Below are 27,535 nucleotides of genomic sequence, written 5' to 3' on the forward strand. Positions count from 1 at the left end.
AGAATAGAATAGAATTGAATTGAAAAGAATAGAATTCTTTATTGGCCAAGTGTGATTGGTCACACAAGGAATTTGTCTTCGGTGTATATGCTCTCAGTGTACATAAGGAGAATAAAACACATTCATTAAGAATAAAAAGATACAGCACTTAGTGATAGTCAAGGTTACTAATAAGCTATCAAATCGTACTAGGAAACAAATAAAAACAATATAATTGAAAGGTACAAGCAACATCGTTATAGTAACAGGTTGCCTGCTTCCTTTCACAAGCACTAACCACTAACAAACCACGTTGCACAAGCCCTCTGGCTCTGGTTCAAGCTCACACTGGGTTTCTCTTCTCTCTGGTCTCTCTACAAGTTATACAAGCTATTTAGAGAATGATGAGAGCTAAATGGCTTGAAATAGATCTATACTAGTCTCCCTTTATTTCTTTATCAGCGAAATGTAAATTTGGTATAAAATGGTTTGTCATGAATGCGACTGCTTGAAGGCTCCTGGATTGGAGCTGAAAGGCGATAGGGATGCAGTACGCTCCCTCCCACATGCTGGGTGTCTCGATAGAAAAACACTTCACACACACACACACACACACACACACACACACACACACACACACACACGTAATACACGTACTAAGCTAAACCAGGCAATCAATGAATCCTCAACTATAACAGGATGCATACACGGAGAGAAAATACACGGAGAGCTCTAATGGAGATAGAACATGAGGAGAGAGAGAAGCCAATGGCTTCCCCTATATAGACAGCTTCTTAATGTGGCAGTAACCCTGCTGACTCATTCTCATTACGTCATCTCGGTTTACAGTCTTACAGCAGGTGGTCAGCTATTAAATCATCCTTACCCTAACAAAAGGCCACTTGTATGGCACTCCTGTTGATGAAGAGAAAGAGTATTTTAATTGCATGTAACCCAAATTTTCCTGTTTGTTAAGTTGCAGCTTGTGAAATCTGGCTTCTGTCCAAAGTTTATCTTTCATCATGACGTTAAAGATTTAATCTTTACTAAAATCACAGCAGCAAACAGACACAGAGAGAGGCGTCTCTTCTAACCAACATGGTTATTCTCAGCTGGCTGATCGTTCTTTCCCTCCTATTCCTCTATTTATGGAAGAACCAACGTCCGAAAGGCTTTCCCCCTGGACCATGGGGCCTCCCCCTGATTGGGAACCTGCTTCAGTTCAGGAAGAAGGACCCTCTCAAGGTCCTGGATCAGGTACGGCTTCTTATCCGATCCCTCATTAATCCCCGCTGTGTGAATCAGCCAAAAATGGAGGACATTTTCTTGCAATTATTTAAGCGTCTTGCTGCAAAAGAGGAGATCAAATTAAGATTTAGGGAAAGAAACTTTCAGAACGTTACCTCGATATTAAAGGATTCTGCTCTGTAGAGATGCATGTTTGATTCAAAGGAATCCTAATAGTTAATGGAATTGGGCTGCTCTTGAGAGAATCATTATCTTTTTGAGATGAAATCAATCCTAGACCTATGTTTGACTTTCATGGGTTTTGCAAGAAATTTGGTACTTTGGAGAACGTAAACACAGATCATTTAAGAAGAAAACAAATATTTTTTTCAGTAATCAAAAGGCGGTGGTTATATACCTGCCAGTCTTGATTATTTAAAGTGAAACTATTGGTGGAGCTTTGTTGTTTTTGCTGTTGAGTCTTCTTGCTAATCTTGTCCCCTCTTTCACTTGCCTTTCTTCAATCTACATCTGTATTGCAGTGTTTTACATTACATTTCCACTCGTTAACTTATTCTTAATTAAAATGCTTGCTTACTGAGCTTAGTTGAATGCCAATTTCATAACTTCGTATTCTATTTTTCCCCCCTGTCCTTCTATAGCTTTTAAGCTAGGCGATTGGTAAGGTTGCAATATTTTTCTAGCGCTTATGGTGGAATAATTTGATCTGATTCATAAACTAAACTAAATTAAGAAAGTAAATTGGGTTGGGTTCATGGGCTTTGAAAGAAATTTGGTACTTTGGAGAACGTAAATACAGATCATTTAAGAAGAAAACAGATGTTTTTTCAGTAATCAAAAGGCGGTGGTTATATACCTGCCACCCTTGATTATTTAAAGTGAAACTGTATTTTTCTTGACTGTACACCGCCTTGAGTCCTATGGGAGAAAGGCGGTATAGAAATGTAATAAATAAATAAATAAATAAATAAATAAATAAATAAATAAACAAACAAACAAACTATTGGTGGAGCTTTGTTGTTTTTGCTATTGAGTCTTCTTGCTAATCTTGTCCCCTCTTTCACTTGCCTTTCTTCAATCTACATCTGTATTGCAGTGTTTTACATTACATTTCCACTCGTTAACTTATTCTTAATTAAAATGCTTGCTTACTGAGCTTAGTTGAATGCCAATTTCATAACTTCGTATTCTATTTTTTCCCCCTGTCCTTCTATAGCTTTTAAGCTAGGCGATTGGTAAGGTTGCAATATTTTTCTAGCGCTTATGGTGGAATAATTTGATCTGATTCATAAACTAAACTAAATTAAGAAAGTAAATTGGGTTGGGTTCATGGGCTTTGAAAGAAATTTGGTACTTTGGAGAACGTAAATACAGATCATTTAAGAAGAAAACAGATGTTTTTTCAGTAATCAAAAGGCGGTGGTTATATACCTGCCACCCTTGATTATTTAAAGTGAAACTGTATTTTTCTTGACTGTACACCGCCTTGAGTCCTACGGGAGAAAGGCTGTATAGAAATATAATAAATAAATAAATAAATAAATAAATAAATAAATAAATAAATAAATAAACAAATAAATAAATAAATAAATAAACTATTGGTGGAGCTTTGTTGTTTTTGCTATTGAGTCTTCTTGCTAATCTTGTCCCCTCTTTCAATGGCCTTTCTTCAATCTACATCTGTATTGCAGTGTTTTACATTACATTTCCACTCGTTAATTTATTCTTAATTAAAATGCTTGCTTACTGAGCTTAGTTGAATGCCAATTTCATAACTTCGTATTCTATTTTTTCCCCCTGTCCTTCTATAGCTTTTAAGCTAGGCGATTGGTAAGGTTGCAATATTTTTCTAGCGCTTATGGTGGAATAATTTGATCTGATTCATAAACTAAACTAAATTAAGAAAGTAAATTGGGTTGGGTTCATGGGCTTTGAAAGAAATTTGGTACTTTGGAGAACGTAAATACAGATCATTTAAGAAGAAAACAGATGTTTTTTCAGTAATCAAAAGGCGGTGGTTATATACCTGCCACCCTTGATTATTTAAAGTGAAACTGTATTTTTCTTGACTGTACACCGCCTTGAGTCCTACGGGAGAAAGGCTGTATAGAAATATAATAAATAAATAAATAAATAAATAAATAAATAAATAAATAAACAAATAAATAAATAAATAAATAAACTATTGGTGGAGCTTTGTTGTTTTTGCTATTGAGTCTTCTTGCTAATCTTGTCCCCTCTTTCAATGGCCTTTCTTCAATCTACATCTGTATTGCAGTGTTTTACATTACATTTCCACTCGTTAATTTATTCTTAATTAAAATGCTTGCTTACTGAGCTTAGTTGAATGCCAATTTCATAACTTCGTATTCTATTTTTTCCCCCTGTCCTTCTATAGCTTTTAAGCTAGGCGATTGGTAAGGTTGCAATATTTTTCTAGCGCTTATGGTGGAATAATTTGATCTGATTCATAAACTAAACTAAATTAAGAAAGTAAATTGGGTTGGGTTCATGGGCTTTGAAAGAAATTTGGTACTTTGGAGAACGTAAATACAGATCATTTAAGAAGAAAACAGATGTTTTTTCAGTAATCAAAAGGCGGTGGTTATATACCTGCCACCCTTGATTATTTAAAGTGAAACTGTATTTTTCTTGACTGTACACCGCCTTGAGTCCTACGGGAGAAAGGCTGTATAGAAATATAATAAATAAATAAATAAATAAATAAATAAATAAATAAATAAATAAATAAATAAATAAATAAATAAACTATTGGTGGAGCTTTGTTGTTTTTGCTATTGAGTCTTCTTGCTAATCTTGTCCCCTCTTTCAATGGCCTTTCTTCAATCTACATCTGTATTGCAGTGTTTTACATTACATTTCCACTCGTTAATTTATTCTTAATTAAAATGCTTGCTTACTGAGCTTAGTTGAATGCCAATTTCATAACTTCGTATTCTATTTTTTCCCCCTGTCCTTCTATAGCTTTTAAGCTAGGCGATTGGTAAGGTTGCAATATTTTTCTAGCGCTTATGAAAGAATAATTTGATCTGATCCATAAACTAGGCTAAATTAAGAAAGTAAATTGGGTTGGGTTCATGGGCTTTGAAAGAAATTTGGTACTTTGGAGAACGTAAATACAGATCATTTAAGAAGAAAACAGATGTTTTTTCAGTAATCAAAAGGCGGTGGTTATATACCTGCCACCCTTGATTATTTAAAGTGAAACTGTATTTTTCTTGACTGTACACCGCCTTGAGTCCTACGGGAGAAAGGCGGTATAGAAATATAATAAATAAATAAATAAATAAATAAATAAATAAATAAATAAATAAATAAACTATTGGTGGAGCTTTGTTGTTTTTGCTATTGAGTCTTCTTGCTAATCTTGTCCCCTCTTTCAATGGCCTTTCTTCAATCTACATCTGTATTGCAGTGTTTTACATTACATTTCCACTCGTTAACTTATTCTTAATTAAAATGCTTGCTTACTGAGCTTAGTTGAATGCCAATTTCATAACTTCGTATTCTATTTTTTCCCCCTGTCCTTCTATAGCTTTTAAGCTAGGCGATTGGTAAGGTTGCAATATTTTCCTAGCAATTATGAAAGAATAATTTGATCTGATTCATAAACTAGGCTAAATTAAGAAAGTAAATTTGGGTTGTGGGAAAGGAGGGAAGTGAGGCTACTTGATAACTGTGATCATCCTGTGTCTATGGAGATTCTCAAGCATCCAGGTCATACTTTTCCCAAAGGTGCTTTTACCAAAAGGTAAATGGACTTTCTTGATTTTGTTTAGCTTTTCACCCAAGAAGCTTCTTCAGTTATGAAGAGAAGTGAAATATTTTCAAAGGGGAAAAAAAACCCCAAGAAAGTCCAGATAAAGCGCCTTTGAATGACCATACTATATTTTTAAACATCGCATTGAAGATAATTTGGCCTGTCTACAGATATACCTGAAGAAAATCCAGTTTTGGATGGGTCACAATTTATTTTTATTTTATTTTTATTTTATTAAATTTCTATACCGCCCTTCTCCCGAAGGACTCAGGGCGGTGAACAGCCAAAAGATAAAACACAAAGATACAAAATTTAAAATAGATTAAAACAGATTAAACAATTTGGCTAAATTTTAAAAATATCCCATAATTAAACAAATTAAAATTAGTGTTTAAAATTTAAATTTAAAAATTTTAAAAGGGAGAAGATTTACAATGTGCAAAAAAGGCCATTTCATTTAATGGTATAATTCTAATCAAGAGATCCGATTATTCTTCTACGTCTAAGAAGTTATATCTATGCCTGAACAGGAGGGGAAAGGATAGGCTGAAGGTTTTTGAAGGAGATGGCATGTGATGGAGGTTCAGGTAATCTCGCCTCTCCTCCGTGTTGCATCCTTACAAGTGATTGCTTCCAACCGATCTCCTGATGCTTCTAGATTAATCCTGGTGATTTCATTTCAGCTAGCCCAAAAATACGGTCCTGTCTTCAGTTTCAATATTGGAGGAACGCTTGTGGTTTTCACTCATGGGTTTTCTTCAGCCAAAGAGGTCCTGGTGACAAAAGGCATAGAATTTGCTGGAAGGCCAGATAATCCAATAGTAGATGATATCGTTAAGAAAAAAGGTACCAATATATCCTTTCCAAACACTGTTTTTCCTCTCTACTTTTGTTGTTCGCATGGTTGGATCTTTATGTTACATTGGCAATTATGAGATGGATGAATCCAAGGAATGATTGATTAATTGATCAGGTTTTACCATTAGGTAAGCAAAAAATAAATAGTCCTCAATGTACGACCACAGTTGAGCCCAAAATTTCTGTTGCTAAGCAAGGCAGTTGTTAATGAGTTTTGCCCCATTTTATCACCTTTCTTGCCGTAGTTGTTAAGTGAATCACTGCAGTTACTGTGTTTTTCGGTGTATAAGACGCACCTTTTTACCCCCAAAAAGGGGGTGAAAATCTGGGTGCATCTTATACGCTGAATGTAGCCCTGCCCACCTGCCGGCCCCCACCCTTCGGCCATTTTCGGGCAGTTCCAGGCGGCAGGGATCTGAGTCGGGGCACTGCCTGAGGAACAACCCTCTTCGGGACGGTCTGGGGAGGGGGGAATCTGCCCGGCAGCTTCGGGGAACAAGGCGGGTGTCACGATTTGCGGCTGGTCACCCCTCTGGCCACCCAGCAGGCAACTTAGGGCAGGCAATGGCCGCAATGACTTCACTCCCCTGCAATGTGAGGTGCTGCCGCCTAAGCCCTCTGTGCCCAGGAGCCGAGCGAGAGCTCCTAAAGAAAAATGCCCCTCCTTTTCAGCCACCGCTGCCCGGATTCCCCAACGCAATAATCAGAGCCGTGTTTCAGGCGGCGGGCAGCCAGTTCCCCTGCAATGTAAGGAGCTGCCGCCTCTCTGCGCCCAGGAGCCGAGCGAGCCGAACGGGAGCTCCTAAAGTAAAACGCCCCTCCTTTCCTGCCACCGCTGCCCGGATTGCCCAATGCAATAATCAGAGCCGCGTTTCAGGCGGTGGGCGGCCAATTCCCCTGCAATGTGCAGCGGGGAACTGGGAACCATTTTGGATTTGGGGAGGGGATTGCAGCGCTGCGACCTGAAAGTGCTTTTCTTCTCGTTGGGAATGTGTAACTGGTGGCATTTCCAACATTTAGCTGATTTATCTTTAAACATTTTTGCCAGTTTCTCAGAGGGCATATGCCATCTATAAAACATTTTGTATTGATTCTCCTTATATGCAGTGGACATCGTTAATTTATAATTTCTTTCCCATAGTTGTTGCCATTTGTCCAATTCAAATGAATATCCAAATTTTTTTGCCCAGGCTATCATTGTTTCTTTTACTTGTTCTTCCTCTAGTTCTATATTTAGTAAAAAATTGTAACATTTTTAAATTAATTTATCCTCTGTTCCCATGAGTATCTTATCAAGCACAGTCTTCTCTAAGTAAAAACCCTATAGTTTAACATCTTTTTCATATCTAGTTTGTATTTGCATATACATATACCAGTCCATTTCAATTCCATGTTCTTCCAGTTCTTGTTTCCCTTTCAATTCCGCCTTATCTGTTAACAAATCTTTATATCTAACAATATTTCCAAATTTAAAAACATTTGGGTGAATTAAGGCTTCCGTTGTTGATAACCATATTGGTATTTTCACATAATATTTATCTCTAACTTTTTCCCATACCTATAACAATGCATTTCTTATATAATGTCTATGAAAGCATGTGTGTATCTTATTTCTACCATACCGTAAAAAAGCATGCCAACCCAATTGTAGATCATGTCCTTCCAGTGTTAATAGTCTTGTATTTCTTAGTTCAATCCATTCTTTCAACCATGTCAATGCTGCTGCTTGGTAATACAATTCCCAATTCAGGAGTCCAAATCCTACTCGTAATCTCATATCCTGAAGCATTTTTAAATTTATTCTTGCTTTTTTAGCTTGCCATATAAATTTCCTTATTATCTTATTTAGATATTGGAAATAAGTCTTTTAAATTTTGATTGGTATTGTCTGAAATAGAAATAATAATCTTGGTAATATATCCATCTTTATGATTACTATCTTTCCCACGAGTGACAATTGATGATTTTTCCATTTCTCCAAGTCTTTTTCAATCTGTTCTTTTAATCTATAATAATTGTGTTCTTTAATCGTTGCACATCTTGAAGTCAAATATATTCCTAGATATTTAACTTTTTTCACCACTTATATGTCTAATGTCTCTTCTATCTCTCTTTTTTGTTTTTCTGTAATAATTTTAACCAAAATTTTTGTTTTTTCTTTATTTATTTTCAGTCCGGACACTTTTCCATAGTTCTCTATTTGAGTTAATAATTTTGGTCCTGTAGCTTGTGGTTCCTCCAAAATGAATACTAGATCATTGCAATTTGTATTCCTCTTTTTAAATTTTCATTTCCTTTATCTCTTTATCTCGCCTAATATTTCTATTCAGTACTTCTAAACTCAGAATAAACAATAATGGTGATAGAGGACATCCTTGTCTGGTATCCTTCATAATTCCAACATTCTCTGTCTTTTCCCCATTTATCATTATCTTAGCAATTGGTTGTCATAAATCGTTTTTACTGTATTTATAAATCTCTCCCCGAAGTCCATTCTCTTCAATTGTTCTGTCATGAATTGCCAATTCACATTGTCAAAAGCTTTTTGAGCATCTAAAAACATCATCGCCATTTTTCTTTCTGAATGTGTTTCATAATACTCCAAAGTGTCCAAAATTACCCTCATATTGTCTCTAATTTGCCTTTTAGGTAAGAATCCATTTTGATCAGTATGAATAAGTTCATTTAATGGTCTTTTTAATCTACTTTTTATTCAAATAGACACTTATCATGGTTGAGGTTAGATATGATATGGATGTCAACAGAATTTATGGATAATATTGAAGAAGCAAATATTGACTCAAACATCTGGGCGGATCATAACCCAATGATAATAACATGGAAAGGTCAAAAGAAAAGGACAAGATTGACTTTAAATGCAACAATATTAAATGAAGAAGACTTTCAATAGCTTATGGAAAAAGAATTAGAGTTTTTCTTTAAATAAAAAAGAGGATATATCACTTCAGATTGTATGGGACATTATGAAAGTTTATATTACAGGACTGGCAATAACTTATTTGGGCAAAAGAATAAAAAGAAAAGACAAAAACAGATAAGATTGGAAGAGGAGTATAAGAAATTAGAAAAAGAATTACAAAAAGATACACAAAATAAAAAAATTAAGAAGTTGATGGAAGTGAAAAAAAATGAAATAAACTTAAATGAGCAGGAACAATTAGCAAATAAATTAAGGGCAACTAAAAAATGCAAATAAACTAGGAAGGTGGTTAGCATATAAATTGAAAAAAGTGAGATAATTGTTTTTTCTTGTAACTTATCTGTTGACACTAATTTCTCTTCTAATTCTTCAACTTTCTTCTCTGTAATATCTGTTTTTTCTTCTACTTTTTGGATTCTCTCTTCATTTTTCCCCATCAACTCTTTCATCTCTTTTAACTCTTGTTTTATATCATCATGAAGCGATTGCATAAAATTTCTTAGTTCCATCATCTCTGACGTTATTATATTATAAACTGGTCTTCAGGGAAGAAAGGAAGAATTATATAAGATCAAAGCCAGAATAAAGGGGAAAAAAGTTCAAAAAGAAGTTCAGAGTCTAATCTTCTCTCCTCCACAGCTGTTCAATTATCTTTCAGCCAAAATGTCAAAGTCAGTTATTTGTTAAAATTTCTTCAATGTATTTTTTCTTTTTTCTTTCACCACTAAATGAACTGCAAAATCAACTTTTAACATTAACACAGCACTTTCCCCTTCTTTATAGTTTGTTGATTCAAAATCGCTGCAACGATCATCCCGATTCTCAGTGGTGAAATCCAATTTTTTTTACTACCGGTTCTGTGGGCGTGGCTTGGTGGGCATGACAGGGGAAGGATACTGGAAAATCTCCATTCCCACCTAACTCCAGGGGAAAGATACTGCAAAATCCCCATTCCCTCCCCACTCCTGGGGGAAGGATATTGCAAAATCTCCATTCCCATCCCATTTTGAAGGACAGCCAGAGGTGGTATTTGGCGGTTCTCCAAACTACTCAAAATTTCCGCTACTGGTTCTCCAGAACCTGTCAGAACCTGCTGGATTTCACCCCCTGCCCATTCTGTAATAGTTCATTCAAATGGGATTTCCATCTTCAATTTAATTCAATTCTTTGTCCCAATTCTTATTATCAGTTTTTAAAAAGAGTTTAAAATTCCCCAAATTCTCTTTTTTTCCCCGATAGCAAAATAGTAACAAGCTTCCCGTTTCACTTTCCTCACCGCTAAAATACTGGAAGTGAGGGTGGATCCCCACACACTCTCACTCCTCTCTTTCAGCTGATCTTTTCCACCCTGTAAATTTTCCAGCTAGAGTTGAAGAGAAACCTTTAGTACAAATAACTCAAAGCACTACATCTTTTCTGAACAGAATATTGGCCCGGTCTTAAATTTGTACAAATTTTTGTTCATTTTTAACACAATTTTATATGTTCAATTTTTATATGTTCAATAACATTTATTTTCTCTATTTTCAAGAAAAATATTACCTTTCATCTTAACTTCTAATCCTGATATAATTCAAATTTTCTTTTCCCTCCCTAAGGTTTGAACCCCTATATTTCAATTCACACAACATAATACAATCCCCAATTATTTCTTTACATTCTCTTATTCTAATGACAATTAGTAGAAACCAATTAAGTATAGATCTTAACCCAAATGTTCCGACTACTACAATTTCATATATTAAACTTATTCATATTTCTAAGTCTTATTTCAATTCTTAAACATCCATACATTTTGTCATTTCTTCATATTGACTTAATTAATTCATTATTGCATTTATCATAATTTCCGTAATTAATTAAGAATATTCAATTAAAAATCAATTAAATATAAGTCTTAATTCAATACCCCTAAATTTAAATTCATATAACATAATACAATTCCCAATTATTTCCTTGCATTCTCTTATTCCAATATCAATTTTTTTAATCAACTGTTCCAAATAATACACTTCAACATATTTATAAAACCAATTAAGTATAAATCTTATCTAATTAATTCATCATCCAATATCATTTCAGCTTTCTTTTTTTAGTTAAATTCCAGATATGTAGTTAAGAATATTCCAGTTGTTACAATTTCCTTAATTTGAAAATATTCCAATTGTTACATTCATCATACATCCATATGGTTTTAAATTACTTAGTTAATAACACAATTTCATCTTTTCTCTAATATTCATTTCATTTATGATTTATGATTTATGATTTATTTATGATTTATTAATTCAATTTATATGCTGCCCTTCTCTGGAGATTCAGGGCGGCTTACAATGCATTAAAAAAAAACCATTATAAAAACATTAAAACATTAAAACCCATTCACATCATTTATGGCTGGATCTCACAAGATCGCCAGGTCTTCACCACTTTTCGGAAGGCCAATAGGGTGGGGGTGGTCCGGACCTCAGGAGGTAACTGGTTCCAGAGAGCTGGGGCAGCCACAGAGAAGGCCCTCCCCCGCGGGCCCGCCAGTCGACATTGTTTAGCTGACAGGGCCCGGAGGAGACCAACTCTGTGGGATCTTACCAGTCGCTGGGAGCTACGTGGTAGAAGGCGGTCTCGAAGATAACTTGGCCCTGAGCCATGTAGGGCTTTAAAGGTAATAACCAACACCTTGAATTGTGCCCTTTCCATATATTCCTCTTCCATTTCTTCCATTTCTTTCTCCCTTTCTATTGCAATTTTTTTTCTTTTTCTTTCCCCTTCTTTTCCTTTGTGCTTCTTTTTTAAAAGTTTTTTATTTTCAAACAAAACATAAAAACATCCATCATCCATTCCAATTACAAGTAGTGTGTTGGTCCGTTACAAATCTTTTGTGCTTCATCTCATATTCATCTTTATAAATTCTCTAATTTCTCACATTATCAATCTAACATATATTTATATCATTATTCTCATTTGTCATTCATTTAACAATGGCATTTTCATCCCATTAAAATCATTTCCATAAATTGTATTATAACATCTATTTTGTATTTCATATTTCATTTCCATGTTTTATTATCTAGCCATTGATAAAATAAATCCCATATTTTATAGTATTGTTTATCTTCCTGTTCTCTAATTTCACATGTCAATTTGCTCATTTCAGCACATTCCATAATTTTCCTAATAACTTCATCTTGTTTAGGTATTTCCTCATTTCTCCAATTTTTAGTAAACACAATTCTAGCCGCTGTCAATACATTCACAATCAGGTAACTCAATTCTCTATTATATGTTTCTGGTAAGATCCCTAATAAAAAAATATCTGGTTTGAAGTCAATGTGCTTTTTAATCAACCATGTATGGATTTTAGTCCAATATCTTTTGGCTTCTACACATGTCCACCACATATGAGCCCGGTGTCTGATGACATTTCCAGCACTTTTCCGATTTGTTCTTGAACATTCTGGCTATTTTCGTTGGGAGTAGATGCCACCTGTAAAACATGTCATACAATTTTTTTTCCTTTGTGCTTTGAACTCCTGAACTCTCTTTTCCCTTTTTCTTATCTTTCCACTGTTAATCCCAGTATAATCATTTTGTTTTTTAAAATCATAGGCTCTTCTACTTTGTTGTGCATTTCCTGTTATTTTCCATCCCTTTTCCCTTTTTCTTATTTTCCCACTGATAATCCCAGTGTAATCATTTAAGTTTTTTATATTCTTTCTATTCCACCCTCTTTTCCTTCTTTGTTTCTTTCCCCCTTTTCTATTTCTTCCATTGTTTATCCCAATATAATTTTTAAAGTCCTCCTTTTTATTATTACTATTCACATAATCATTTAATTTTCCATAATCAATCTCCTTGTCTTTGTCTTCTTCTTTATTGTCAGTCTCTCCTTCTTGCTTCTCATTAGTTGTTTCCTTGTCAGCTTGAATATATCCTAAATCAATTTTTTGCTCGTCAAATTTTGGTTTTCCATGCAACATTGTAGTCATTTCCCTTATTTCCATTTTCAATGATAAGTACATCATTTTCATCATTTCCTTTCCCCACATGTATTAGCCGCTGTTGTACTGCTAGGACATTTATAATTATTTTGAAAATCCTCTTTTTTTCCCTTTTCTCTGCCTATGAGTTAGTTGTCACTCACCCGGCATCAATGTTCTGCTCAGTTCTCCGCTCCTGCACAATGCTTGGTCCGGTTGCCCCAGCTTACTGATGGTCGCAATGGCCGCCACTCCCCACTGCAGAGTCATGGAGAGTTTCCTCTGACCTCCGAGGAACTTGCCTGTTCCTCTTGGTCTTCTGAAGTGCCTCTCCTTCTTCCCTGTCCCTACAGGACAGATCCGGTCTGAAGACCCCTCTGCAGCAGTTTGTCAGTCTGGGATTTCACAAGACTCATCAGAGCCTGCTAATCACCGACTGTCTCGCCGTGACGCTTTCAGTCAAATCCAGTAAACACGGTTGTTAAGTGAATCTGGCTTCCCTGTTGACTATGCTTGTCAGGGGGTCACAAAGGGGAATAACATGACTCCGGGACACTGCAACCATCGTAAATATGAGTCAGGTGCCAAGCATCTGAATTTTGATCATGTGATCATGGGGAGGCTGCAACAGTTGTAAGTATGAAAGCCAGTCATAAGTCACTTGTTTCCAGTGCCGTTGTAACTTCAAAGAGTCACTAAACGAAGTGTTGTAAGGTCTACCTGTACAGGGAAATCACTGTAGTTCCATTGCTTCATTTTCCATCTCTCATTTTTATAGGCATGGTCACAGCATCCTACAGCCAAGTGTGGAAAGAGCAACGAAGGTTTTCACTGATGCTTCTCAGGAACTTCGGACTGGGCAAAAAATCAATGGAAGAGAAGATCTTGCAAGAGGCATCTTATTTGATTGAAGCAATTGCTGAAAACTCAGGTAAGTTCACCTGGGACAGGACAAGCTGTCTGGGAAATCATCACACCAAGAAGTGCCCAAACAGCAGCTAGGATTGTTTTTGCTAAAAATTGGAAAAATAAGAAAATAACAACGCAGGACAAAGTTATTAAGAAAATTATGGAATGTGCTGAAATGAGCCAATTGACACTTGAAATTAGAGAACAAGAAGATAAACAATACTACAAGTTATGGGATTTATTTTATCAATGGCTAGATAAAAAATATGGTAGAGATTTTTACAATACAAGAATTGAAGAACGATGTGAAATATAACATAGAGATGTGTGATTATTGGATAGATTCAGAAGGTTGAAATAAATGTCATAAATAAAAATTAACTCAAATCTTTTGAATGATAATGCGGGAAGAAAAAAATTAACTCAAATCATTTTGAATGATAATGCGGGAAGAAATAGTTATATTTAAATAAACGATTAATGAGGATAACAATATATAAATTGAATCTAGGTAAATTGAAAACTGTAAACTATGAATTTGGTGAAGGATGCACAAAAGACTTGTAACCAATCGACACACTGTTTGCAAATTGAAGATAGTTTTATGGTTGTTTGTTTTAAAAATAAAAATTCTTTTTTAAAAAAAAAAGAAATGGAGTGCCCAAACGTGGAGCTCCTTTCCATTTTTATTTTTTTAGAAGACACGTGACCGATGGGATAATGAAAGGTGATAGTTCACAAGTACATATAGTTAGTCCTCAACATATGATCACAACCGAGCAGGGCAATTACGGTTGTAAGTCATGCTTTTGGTTAAGTGGGTCACCAGGTGACTGCTCAGATTTTATGAACTTTTGTTGGTTAGTAGAGGTGGTTAAGCAAATCCCCACAGTCATTCAGTGAATCTTTGGCTTCTGGCAAAGTGCATAAATTATGGTTGTGTGATCTTGGTATGCTGCAGACACTTGTAAATGCGGGCTACGAAACCCAAGATGAGATCACATAGTTATCTGGGGAAAATGGCCATTGGAACTTCTAATCCCAGTCTAATTACCTTGTTTGTGGTCTGTTGTAACTTTGAACGGTTGTAAGTCGAGGACTTGTTGGAGAGTAACTATTTTAGATGGGAGGAAGGCCTAAGTGAGGAAGCAGCTTGGTGTCCCTACATAAACACCAAGAGCATTCAATCTCACCTCCCCTTGAGTGATTTAGAGCCTTCTCTGGTCTTTCCCAGGAAAAAGCTCCCAGTCTAGGGAGATTCCTGTATTACAGGCAGAGAACAATAAAGTAGCTAGCTTGAATTATACAAATATGAATCTGTTTGTTCATGCATCACAGGACTATCTCTAATCTTATTTTCTTTTGCATTGTATTGCAGATTCACCTTTTGATCCTCATCCATTTCTTAAAACTGCAGTCATCAACATTATGTCTTCCATTCTTTTTGGGAAATGTTTTGAAAACGACAGCTCTTTCAACACTGCGCTGGACTTGATACATCAAAATATCGAAATAATGATGGGACCCTGGGCCATGGTATCCTCAATAGGAGGGCAGGAAAATGGTCATGATTCCCAGAATGCTAATGGGAACTTTATCCAATTTTCCTTGCATAACTTTATTTATTTTTAAAGGAACATCATAATTTTATGACTGACTTGGAGGAGCCAGTAAGAACCAGAGTAAATTAGGCCATGACACCTCTTTGTTGAAATATTAACTTAGTTTAATATTTGTGCCCTATCAAAAGGTGAACATGAAATAACATACACAAACATAGATAGTTGAAGGTATTTTTTCTCTCCCAACACACCCTACAGCGTATATTACCCGATGATCATTTTAATTAATTTTGATTTATTTTCTCCTTCTTGGCAGCTTTACAATGCTGTGCCCTTAGTGAGGAGGCTTCCCCTGCCCCATCAGAGAATGGCAAGAAATGCCCATAAAGTCCTTGCTTTCCTTGAAAAGGAAGTGGAGGAACACAAGAGAACCTTGATTCCTGGAGAAAGCCAAAATTTCATTGATGCATACCTAGAAAAAATAAAGAAGGTAAAAAATCCACTCCCCTTTGTTTGATTTTACACTCCCCCCCCCAATTTTTATTTTATTTTATACACAAACAAATGCTTAGTACATCAGTCAATCCTTTCGTGTGTCATTTCGGTATTTTTTCAATGGCTTGGTCTTCTTGTTGTTTCTTCTTTCTTCATTTTCTTTTAATCTATTACAACTCTCTTCAAAAATCCAATATTTTAATTATACCATTCTCTTGCATAACTATTAACCTGTTTATCTATATCTCTTTTCTAGACAATGGTAAAATTGACATCATACCTTAAAATATTCTGAATCCTCTCTTTAATTATCAATCTATTCTTTTCTGCACAGTCTAACGTTTTCTTAATTACTTCCTCTTCCAGTGGTATTTTCTCTGCTTTCCAATTTTGTGCAAATACAATCCTTGCTGCTGTTATTACATGAATAATCAAATATATCTTTTCTTTACTAATTTTCTCTGGAAGGATACCCAATAGGAACAGCTCCGGTTTTAAGGCAATATGTTGTTGTATCATTTCTTCTAGCCATATCTTAATTTTACTCCAATAATTTTTAGCTTCTGAGCATGTCCACCACATATGATAATAAGATCCTGGTAACTGGTGACATTTCCAACATTTAGCTGATTTGTCTTTAAACATTTTTGCCAATTTTTCAGGAGGCATATGTTATCTGTAGAACATTTTATATTGATTTTCTTTATATGCAGTGGACATTGTTAATTTATAGTTCCTTTCCCATAACTGTTGCCATCTATCTAGATCAATTGAATATCCAAAATTCTTTGCCCACGCTATCATTGTTTCCTTTACTTGTTCTTCCTCTAATTCAATGCCAAGTAAGAAATTATAAATTTTTTTGATTATCCTCTGTTCCTGTGAGTATCCTATCCAACTCTGTCATCTCTAAGTAAAAACTATATAGTTTACATCTTTTTCATATCTTGTTTGTATTTTCAGGTAGATATACCAGTCCATCTCATTCCCTGTTCTTCCAATTCTCGTTTCCCTTTCAATTCCTCTTTGTCTATTAGTAAATCTTTATATCTAACAATATTTCTAAGATTAATAATATTTGGGTGTATTAATGTTTCCATTGTTGATAACCAAATTGGTATTTTCAAATAGTATTTATCTCTAACCTTCTTCCACACTAATAACAATGCATTTCTTATATAATGTCTATGAAAAAACATATGCATCTTACTTCTACCATACCATAAAAATGCATGCCATCCCAATTGTAAATCGTGTCCTTCCAAAGTTAATAATCTTGTGTTTCTTAATCCATTCCCTCATCCAAGTCAATAGTGCTGCTTCGTAATATAGTTCTCAATTCGGCAGTCCAAATCCTCCACATAATCTTGCATCTTGTAGCATTTTTATACTTATTCTTGCTTTTCTCCCGTGCCATATAAATTTCCTTATTATCTTGTTAAGATGTTGGAAATAAGTCTTTTCAATTTTTATTGGTACTGTCTGGAATAAGAACAATAGTCGATTTTACACTCTTATATAGTTGTTCTGGTCTTGTATCTGTGGCTACCACACTACAGTTATGTGACTATGAAAAAGAGGTCTCTGGTGGATGGCCCTCACCTCGTTTGATAATCTAAATGCATACATAATTCATTGCTTGGTCAGTTAAACAACTTCCACACAAAGTCGTTTGAAATTTGTGTGAATTAGAGTTTTGTCCTAAAGAAAGGAACAAGCTATTGTGTTATCTGAACTCATCTATGGGACTTTGCTTAGCCTGTTGCATAAGCCCTGCCAACCCATTGCTCTAAATCAGAACATGAATGAGTATGAACTTCATTCAACAGATGCGATTGGAAAATATTCTAGAATAATACAAATGGCCCTCAACCTATAACCTCAGTTGGGACTGGAGTTTCCATCATGAAGCAAGGCACTTGTTAAGTGATTAACACCTTATTTCACAACGTTGTTTCCTGTAGTGTTAAGTGAATCACTGGGGTTGTTAACGGAATCACATGGTTATTAAGCAATAATCTTGTAAATGGTGATCAACTTGGCCCTGTTGATGCTGAAACTGTCATAAATGCATGCTGGTTTCCAAGTGCCTGAATTTTGATCGTGTGAATGCAGGATACTGTGATGGTCATAAGGGTGAGAAGAGTCCCTAAGACATTTATTTCAGTACTGTAATAACCTCAAACCGTCACTGAACAAATGGTTATAAGTAGATGATTATTTTCTCTTTCTTTCTTTGTTTTAACAAATAAAAGGCAGAGAGGAAAGCTTCAAGTTTTGAAGAAGAACAATTACTAATTTTACTGGTGGACCTTTTAAGTGCTGGATCAGAGACAATGACTTCAACACTTTGGTGGGCATTGCTGTATTTGGTAGCCTTTCCAGAGGTCCAAGGTACGGAAATAGCAAATGACGAAGGTCTTCTATTAACCATGCAAAATCAGGATGGGTCTTGAAGGTGTGATTCCAGACCTTTCTAAAAGCTTCATTTGGATTTCGACAGATTCATCCCTTCTGGTATGTTTAGAACTGTAACACCTAGAAGAATTCCCAGATAGAGATGCATTGCTCTCCCACAACTCAAAGAGAGCACCAAGTTGAGAAGGACACGAAACATGGGGAATCAGTGTGAAGTTTTCAAAAATGTATGTAGCAGATGACATGGCTGAGCCTGAAGGAGGAGTCAAGTGCATCATCAGTCTCGAGTCCCTTCGTGCCCACAAGAGATCTAAGTCCTGCCCACTTTGAATTCCCTTGACTCTTATCTCTCTCCAATTTGCTTTGACCAGAAGAGTCAAAGACCTCCAAGGTCTCTTCCAACTCTATTGTGATTGATTGATTGATTGATTGATCTTGCACATCTTATTTGGCTGGATATCCTCCCCTTCTTATAATCCAGTGAATTAGGGAGCTGTCTTCCAGATACTCTTCTGAATGTTGCCTCGTTGTTCTAGACTTAAAGATGCTTCAGCCCTTTTTTGCAGGGAGCGGTTCCTGCATAATTGTGTTGAAGTCCCTTTCCTTACCCTCCTTAGTAACTAATTTATTTGCACTGCAGAGAAATGCCAGAAGGAAATAGACGCTATTCTGGGAAGTAATTCAAACCTGCAATGTGAAGATCGGGAAAAGCTGCCCTACACAAATGCCGTCATTCATGAAATCCAGCGCTGTACAACTGTTGGTCCTCTCGGATTACCTCACGCAACCATCCAAAATGCACAGCTTTGTGGCTATCAAATTCCCAAGGTAAAACTGGGAACTTTCACAGGTGGGCCATGGGTCTGGAGGCTAAACTGTGCAATGAAGGCTAAGGGAACGATGCATATTTAGCCAAATGAAGGGAAGGATTAGGGGAGGCATGACATCATAGCAGTCTTCCAATACTTAAAGGGCTGCCAGAGAAAAGAGGGGGTCAGTTTATTCTCCAAAGCACCTGGGTGAAAACACATCACAGGGAGCTCCAGACAGGAAATAAGAGGGAATTTCTGGAAAGTGAGAATGGTTAATCAGTGGGAAAACTAGCTTCACCATTGCAGGAGGTTTTCCTGAAAAAGTTGGAGAGCCAACTCTTCAAGCCTTACGATTCCATGAAAGATTCTTTTCACTATCATCAGTTCATTTTTGAACCAAATCTCAAAAGGGCTAAGCCAAATTGATGGTTGTGCCCTGATATTTGCAGGGCACAACCATTTTCACCAACCTCCATTCTGTTCATCACGATGAATCCCAGTGGAAGTTCCCACACGAGTTCAACCCCTCCAACTTCCTGAATGCAAAGGGAGAGTTTGTGAAGCCGGAAGCCTTTTTGCTATTTTCAGCAGGTAAATTCTCTCTCTCTCTGTTTTCCTTTGAATGGGAAGGGATGCACAATAGGAAGAATCAGGGATTAGACAACCCTGTGAACTCAGCTCCTGTACTTAAGCCTACATCAGGGCACCATTGGGTGGAGAAAACTAGGATGCATACTTTAATTATTTTAACGTTTTTTAATTTTTGTGATGGGTTTGTTTTAATATGGCTGTATACCGCCCTGAGTCCTTCGGGAGAAGGGCGGTATAGAAATGTAAATAAATAAATAAATAAATAAATAAATAAATAAATAAATAAATAAATAAATAAATAAATAAATAAATAAATAAATATCATGTGAATGCTGCCAACGGGGAGCAAATGAAAAGTGTATTCACTTTGGGGATATCATCACCCATACTTGTGAAAGCACTCCTTCTTTGCATGAGTGTATCCTTCAGCAGGCTAAAATATGCCATTTCATCAACCCATTCCAGAAACCAGGAAATACATGTTTTCCTTTGCTATTCTCTCCCTCTCCCCTCCCTCTCCTTCTCCTTCTCTGTCTCCCCTCCCCTCTCCCTTCCTCTTTCCTCTCCTTCTCCCTCTCCCCTTCCTTCTCCCTTCCCCTTCCCTCTCCTATTCCCTCTCCCTTCCCTCTCCCTTTTCTTTTCCCTTTCCTCAACCTACCCCTTTCCTCTCCCTCCCCCTTCCCTCTCCTATTCCCTCTCCCTTTCCTTCTCCCTCTTCCTCAACCTTCTCCTTCTTCCTCTCCCCTCCGTCTCCGTCCCCTTCCCTGTCCCTCTCCTTCAGCCTCTCTTTCTCTCCCTCCCTCCCTCTCACACACAAAGATATAAATCCATTAATCCTAAGGACACTAGTCAGTTTCACATGACACTACAAACCAGAAGTCTGAGTTTCAGGGGTGCTGTTTTATCATCAAAGTGTGTGCTGCTCTAGATGAATAGCCCTGATCGTTCATATTGTCTTTGACTTTTCAGGACCAAGGGTCTGCTTAGGAGAAAATTTGGCTCGGATGGAGCTCTTCCTCTTCCTCACCACCATCCTGAGAAACCTGCGGCTATCTTGGCCAGATAAATCCCAGGCACCAGATCTCACACCTAAATTTGGTCCCACACAATTCCCATCAAGCTTTAAAATATTCATGAAAGACCGCCAGGAGAGTGACTAGATCGAGGGAAGTTTTTTTCCATCACTCAAAGCAAAGTCATCAACTCCAAAGACACTTGAAAGATCCAGATGAAATTCATAGGCTACGTGGCTTAAACCAATTACGTAACAAAAGATTTATCCTAAATGATATGAAAAAATTATGTTCAATAGTATAAACTTGATTTAGAAAAATAATGCTGTTTTTTGGATGTAGTGGTATGTGGACCTGTCCTTGGGAGACAGGAGGAAGAGCTGCAGACTAGGCAATAGTGAGTTAAGAGGCAGCCGAGCCTGTGGAAAGAATGGAGACAAGGCAAAGATCTTAGAAGGGACCCTCCCTAGTTTCTTGGATTGTAAACATGTGGGGGGGGGGAAAGTACTTTCAGAGTAACAATATTACTGCCAGCCTTGTGAGGTACTCCAGAGAAGTAGCACACTGAGGACTACTAGCTGTATCGGTAGTCCTCAACTTACAACCACCTGCCTACAAAAAGAGGGGGGGGAAGAATAGAGGGAGGGAGGGAGGGAAAGACCATTCAAAACAACAACCAAGAAAAGGAATCATCCATCCATCATCTCTTGCGTGCTTATACTTTAATTGCTAAGCTTTAAAAGAAAGAGGGGGGCGGGGAAAGGAAAAACAAGTCAAAAACAACAATAAAGGGAAAAAACAAGAAATCATCTACCCATCGTCTCTGGCCCGCTTTGATACTTCAATTGCTATGCTGTTTTTTTTTTTTACTTACCTCCCCCATTCCTCTCTTAAATCTCCATCTATATCTATTTCTTGGATGTCCAACCTATTTCTGCCACCTCTACCCTCTTCCACTGCCTATTTTCTAAAGTTTTTACCATGACCCCTGCCTCTTTTTCAAGCATATCTTCCAACTCCCTTAATAAGTTTCCCCCCTAGTTTAATTCACTAATCATTGTTATTTTCGTTATAATCTCCTCCTTGTCTTCTTCCTTTTTTATTTCTTCTTTTGACTCCTCCGTTTCCTGAGCGCCTTGGTCTGTAATCATCATCCCTTGTATAGTGTTTTCCATTTTTTCCATGATATCCTTAAATCCTTTGTCCATAATGTCTTCTATATTTTGAAAAAGTAGATCCATCTCCTGGACAATTCCACTCATCTCTCCTTCTTCATTATCTTTTTTTAAAAAACTGATCTAACAGTCCAAAAATTATTTATTTAGTCTTTAAACTATCTTTCAAGGAGTACGCTAGTCCAGCGGTCACCAACTGGTGGTCCGTGGACCACTGGTGGTTTGTGAGAAAATTTTGGTGGTCCGCAGAAAAATTATTTGCATTTTTAAAAAAATATTGCACAAAATCAGGGGTCCTCAAACTATCCCCCCTGGGCCGGATATGGGCAATGAACGTTTGTGTTGCTGCAGAGAGTCTCCCCCTTCGGGGTCTTTTTGTGCGTGTTGGAGGGGGACAGAAATTCCGACTTGGGGTCTGCTTCGGCCTCCTGGTGCAGGGCTTTGGGTGAAAGCTGGAGGGAAGTGCCACTGGTGGCAAGGAGCCGAAGGGCCTCGTTCCAGTGGGACTGCATCATGGCCTGGAACTGGCTGACCATCTCAGCCCGCTGAGCCTCCAGGCGCCTGTACCTGGCCTTGCACTCCCACAGGTCTTCCCTCTGCTTGGAAAGTCTATGCTCATAGTCCTCAGTGAGGTGCTTCTGCTAAGTCTCCTTCTCGGTCAGATCCAATTTGAACTGAGCCAGCTGTTTTGCCACTCTTTCTCATGGTGGCTGCCTAGCTCCAACAGCTGCTTCCTGTTGGGGCCCTAAGGAGCCCAGGCGGGGAGGCGAGGAGTGGGTGGCAGGAGAGGGGTGAGTAGAGGCCGGCAAGGCGCCCTTTGATGTGAGTGACATTGAGTTGGCCATCAAATTGGCCACACCAGCCCAGTCACATAACTACCTAGCCACACTCACCCAGCCATTCATTAGGTAGATCATATTAGTGGTCTGTGGGATTTAAAATTATGAATTTAGTGGTCCTTGAGGTCCGAAAGGTTGAGGACCCTTGCATTAGTCCCAGTTTTTTATATCTCTTAAGTTAACACTCAGTTCTATTCAGTGGTGGGATTCTGCCGGTTTGCACCGGTTCAGTAGTACCGGTTGTTAAATAGTTAAGCAGTTTTGAGAACAGGTTTTTAGAAGAAATCTCCTTTTGTTTATTTTCCACTTTACAGGATTAGTCCTGTAAGGAATTATTGTTTCCTAGCCTAATCGTTATTGCCCTGCTTACAGAAACTGCCTCTCCGTTAACCCTTATTACATTCTTGGCAGTATGCCTAGACTTACTGTCACTTCTGGTTCCGGAGCTTCTCGGAGGGTTTTTTGTTTTTTGTTTTGGCTTGTCTTTTTTAAAGGGGAAGGATTGTTTTAAGCTTTTTACACCACTTTTGGGAGGAAATACTTCCCTGTTGGAGTTCTTCCAGCCAGGGTGCAATGATCAGCACTTTGAAGAAATAATTGAATAACAAAGCAGAAGCTTTTAATGACAAGGAACCAAGATGAGTGACATTCAGCAAGGCTTCTTGGCTAGCTAGAAAGATTGATATTCAAACGTGAGTTTACATACCCTTTCTGACTTTTGGCCTAAAACTGGTTTTTGGTGTAGTTTAATTCTGTGCTTGGTGATGTTTAATCCTGTGTTTAGTGATGAGATAATTTTCCCTATTCAGCTTTGTTTGGAAGGAAAAATATTAATCTCTGTTCCTGAAAGGAAGCAGCTTCGGAAATCTGACTAATTCCTGTGTCTAGGACCGATCAGAAATGACTTTTTTTAGCCCTCTGAGTGGTCCCTATGCACATAGCCATGCCCACCCAGTCACATGACCAGCTAGACAACCCCCCTGGTCACATGACCACCAAGCCATGCCCCCCAAATAAGCCACAGAACTGGTTGTTAAAAAACTGAATCCCACCACTGAGTATAAGCATGAATTGAATACATAAAATGAATACAATTAAAGGGAATATTAGGACAGGGACGATAGGCACACTGGTGCTTTTATACACACCCCTTACAGATCTCTTAGGAAAGGGGTGAGGTCAATAGTAGACAGTCTAAGGTTAAAATTTTGGGGGGTTTGGGATGAAACCACAGAGTCAGGTAGTGCATTCCAGGCATTGACCACTCTGTTGCTGAAGTCATATTTTCTGCAATTGAGTTTGGAGCGGTTCACTTTTAAATTTGCATCTATTGTGTGCTTGTGTATTGTTGTGGTTGAAGTTGAAGTAGTCATTGACAGGTAGGACATTGTAGCAGATGATTTCATGTCAAAGGTCCCTTCATTTAGGATTGACATAACTTTGAATGGACATTGAACAAAATTCTTAATTCTTTATTGGCTATGTGTGATTGGACGGACAAGGAATTTGTCTCTGGTACACAAACAACAAAGTGATAGGTCATAGATCATAGATCCTAGTTGCAATCCTCAATCGTAGGATACAACAAGTGATAATCATAGATACCAATAGGAGAAGGTAGTAGGAAAGATGAGAAGATGAGAAAAAGAATAGCAATACAGCCTAGTACATGAGTAAATATCCTAAGACATAAGACAGTACTGGGAGAATTAAGCGTTCAACAGAGTGAAGGCATGAGGGGGGGAAACTGTCCCTGTGTCCAGATGTTTTGGCATGCAATGCCCTATAGCACTATCCTGAAGGGAGAATTTCAACTGGGTGAAATCCAGAAGGTTCTGTCAGGTTCTGGAGAATCGGTAGCAGAAATATTGAGTAGTTTGGAGAACCGGCAAATACCACCTCTGGCTGGCCCCAGAGTGGGGTGGGAATGGAGATTTTGCAAAATCCTTCCCCTGGAGTGGGATGGGAATGGAGATTTTTGCAGTATCCTTCCCCTGCCATGCCCACCAAGCCACACCATGCCCACCAAGCCACGCCTGCAGAACCGGTAGTAAAAAAAATTGGATTTCACCACTGATGTGAGGGGTCTGTAGATATTTCCTCAGCCCTCTTTCTGGTTCATGCAGGGAAAGCAGGCTTGTTGCAGTGTTTTTTCTTTCTTTCTGCCGTTCCGACTTTCTGTTGAAGTCTGTACCTGTCCTGTTAACCAAAGGTTGTTAACCAAGGACTACCTGAAATAGACTTGTTATTGATCTACCTTTACTTTATCTCACTGTTTCATTTCTTTATATTCTTTCAACATGAAAAACAGTATTTGGGGAGGAGGGGGCGGGGGGGGTAGGAACAAATAGAGCTGATCGACATGGTGGGTAATCACCTGAATTATACATTATTGATTGATGCAGACAAACAGAAGCCTTCTTTAACCTTCTAGAGTGCCAAATTTCTCCAGCAGGTTTTGGAAAGCCAGTGTTTAACTTGAAAATTTCAAAGGCAAACTTAATTCCCAGCTGATGAATCTTTAAGAAGTTTGATTCAAATGGGAATGAGGAATCCTCCACCCTCAAATGACAGGGATTGTTCACATGTCCCCAAGATTCTAAATGTTTTTCTCTCAATCCTGAGCCAAGCAGATATCGGTTCTCACGTAGCAAAGTTAAACAACCGCACCGGTCCCTTTTTCAGTTGTTTCCTCAGCAACAAAAAAAGATTGACGGATTCCCCTCGTCCAGTTTAACATGAGAGAAGGTAAAGGGCTTTACCTGGTCCAACTCCTTCAGAGGGAACGTCGTACTGAAATAAATCAGATTCCCAAGTAGAGGCAGCCTCCATGGTCCAGGGGGGAAACCTTTGGGATGTTGGCTCTTCCAGAAACAGAGGAATAGGAGTCGAAAACCGCCATGTTGATAAGAAGGAACACCTTGTTCTGCGTTGCTCTCCTGAGCCAAAGATTAAATCTCTAAAGTCAAGATGAGGGTACACGGTGTTCTGAAGTCAGATTTTGTTCTTTGGCAAGCCATAAAATGGCATTTCAGTCAAGCCTGGGCACATTAGGAACCTCAGGAAAAATACAGCATTACACATTTGTCTAAAACCGCAGAAATCATTTCATCTGTGAATCTGAAGAAGATGGCCCCACAATTAAGTGAATGAAAAGCAATACTTGTCAGACCTGGAAGCCATCTTTTTTTTTTTTTCATTTTAAAAACAAACTTTATTAAACATAAAAAGATAAAATATCATATCAAATACATACAAAATACATTTATATACAGAACAATAAAATAGAAAAAACAATACAAAACCAACCAAACAAACAAACTAAATATAGATAGTTAGATAGATAGATAGATAGATAGATAGATAGATAGATAGATAGATAGAGATTTATTATATCATTTATCTTGTTGACGGTGCCTGTTTGTTAATTTTATTTTCATACAAACTACTCTCTTTTTTTTTTTGACTTATCCAATCATACCATCTATTCCATACCATATAGTATTTTGAGTCTACCTTATCTTTTAACTCAAATGTTAATTTATCCATTTCTGCACAATTATAAATTTTCTGGATTACTAGTTTATCCGTTGGCAATTGATCCGTTTTCCAATGTTGCGCTAGTGCCAATCTGGCTGCCGTAATTATATGTAATATTAAATATTTTATTTCTCTCCTAATATTTTCTTTGATCATGCCTAATAAAAAAATTTCTGGTTTAAACTCTATTTCCCCTTCTGTAATTTCTGTTAACCACATTTTGATTTTTTCCCAGTATTTCCTAATTTTTGGGCAAAGCCACCAGACATGAAAGAAAGTACCCTGTGCCTGTTTACATTTCCAACAAGCTGGGTTTAAATTTGGATACATCTTCGCTAATCTCGAAGGGGCCAGATACCATCTATACCACATTTTATACTGATTCTCCTTATAAACTACTGATTTTGTCGTGATATAATTGGTTTCGCATACCCTTTCCCATTCTTCTAACTATATGTTATGTCCAATGTTTCTTGCCCATGCTATCATTTGTCCTTTAACCAATTCCTCTGCTAGGTCAAATTCTAATAAGTATTTATAAATTTTTGAAATTAATTTTTCTTCCTTGGTTGCTAAGAATTTATCTAATCGATTCGGTTTTGGGTCTATTCCTCCTTCCTCTTGACCCTTTTTATATTTTATTTTTATCTGTAAATAGGGCCACCAGTCTATTGATATTCCTTGCTCTCTAAGTTCTTCCTGTGTTTTCAATACTCCCTGAGAATCCAATATTTCCTTATATCTTATCGTTTTTTGTGTTGCTAGTGTGTTGGGGTGCATTGTTGCCTCCATTATAGATAATCATCCGGGAACTTTCAAATAATGTTTGTTTTTGATTTCTCGCCATGTACAAATTAATGAGTCTCTTATTATATGGTTACTGAAAGGTTTATATGTTTGTTCCCGGTGTTCCATAAGAAGGCGTGCCACTCCTTCATCAGATCATGTCCTTCTAATTTTAATAATCTTTGATTTTCCAAGCTCACCCACTCTCTAATCCATGTTAGACTTGTTGCTTTATAGTATTTTTCCCATGCTGGCAATCCAAATCCACCTCTAGTTTTATCGTCTTGCAAAATACTTAATTTGATTCTTGGTTTCTTCCCTTCCCACACGAATTTTGTAGTTATTCTATCCAAATTAATAAAGGATGTTTGTCTTTATCGCTGCAATCCTCCCTAGTAGTGATAATTTCAATTTCCCCCATTTTTCCAAGTCGTCTTTTATTTTTTGGACTAAGGTTCCATAATTATTGTCCTTTATAGTTGCACTTCTCGCTGTCAGATTTATCCCTAAGTACTTCACCTTTTTTACTGCCTGTAATCCTGATTTGTTCACTAATTCTTCTACTTGTTTTACTGTTATATTTTTCGTTATCATTTTAATCTTTTCTTATT

General features: G+C 37.2%; 1 protein-coding gene across 3 annotated transcripts; it reads left to right on the forward strand.

Moving 5' to 3' along the window:
* Positions 1-562: 562 nt before the first annotated feature.
* Positions 563-26,324, forward strand: LOC148112298 (cytochrome P450 2J6-like). 3 transcript variants are annotated; one of them, XM_087877111.1, is made up of 9 exons: positions 563-1,236; positions 5,692-5,854; positions 13,563-13,715; positions 15,072-15,229; positions 15,572-15,745; positions 18,006-18,144; positions 18,809-18,996; positions 19,430-19,571; positions 20,541-26,324. In XM_087877111.1, the coding sequence occupies exons 1-9, from the start codon at positions 1,078-1,080 to the stop codon at positions 20,729-20,731; spliced, it is 1,467 nt and encodes a 488-aa protein (XP_087733237.1). In that variant the 5' UTR covers positions 563-1,077; the 3' UTR covers positions 20,732-26,324. The 3 variants fall into 3 exon arrangements, with proteins under 3 accessions (XP_087733237.1, XP_087733238.1, XP_087733239.1); XM_087877112.1 differs by having other exon boundaries at positions 821-1,236; positions 5,696-5,854; XM_087877113.1 differs by lacking the exon at positions 5,692-5,854 and having other exon boundaries at positions 821-1,236.
* The last annotated feature ends 1,211 nt before the right edge of the window (positions 26,325-27,535 follow it).

This window comes from Pantherophis guttatus, chromosome 11 (assembly GCF_059756535.1).
Source record: "Pantherophis guttatus breed Tessera chromosome 11, ASM5975653v1, whole genome shotgun sequence".
Classification (NCBI taxonomy): Eukaryota; Metazoa; Chordata; class Lepidosauria; order Squamata; family Colubridae; genus Pantherophis; species Pantherophis guttatus.

Coding starts and splice junctions, on each gene's coding strand:
- LOC148112298 (XM_087877111.1), top strand. CDS start 1,078: ATGGTTATTCTCAGCTGGCTGATCGTTCTTTCCCTCCTATTCCTCTAT. Junction 1,237..5,691: donor CTCTCAAGGTCCTGGATCAG/GTACGGCTTCTT, acceptor ATTTCATTTCAG/CTAGCCCAAAAATACGGTCC. Junction 18,997..19,429: donor GTGGCTATCAAATTCCCAAG/GTAAAACTGGGA, acceptor TGATATTTGCAG/GGCACAACCATTTTCACCAA.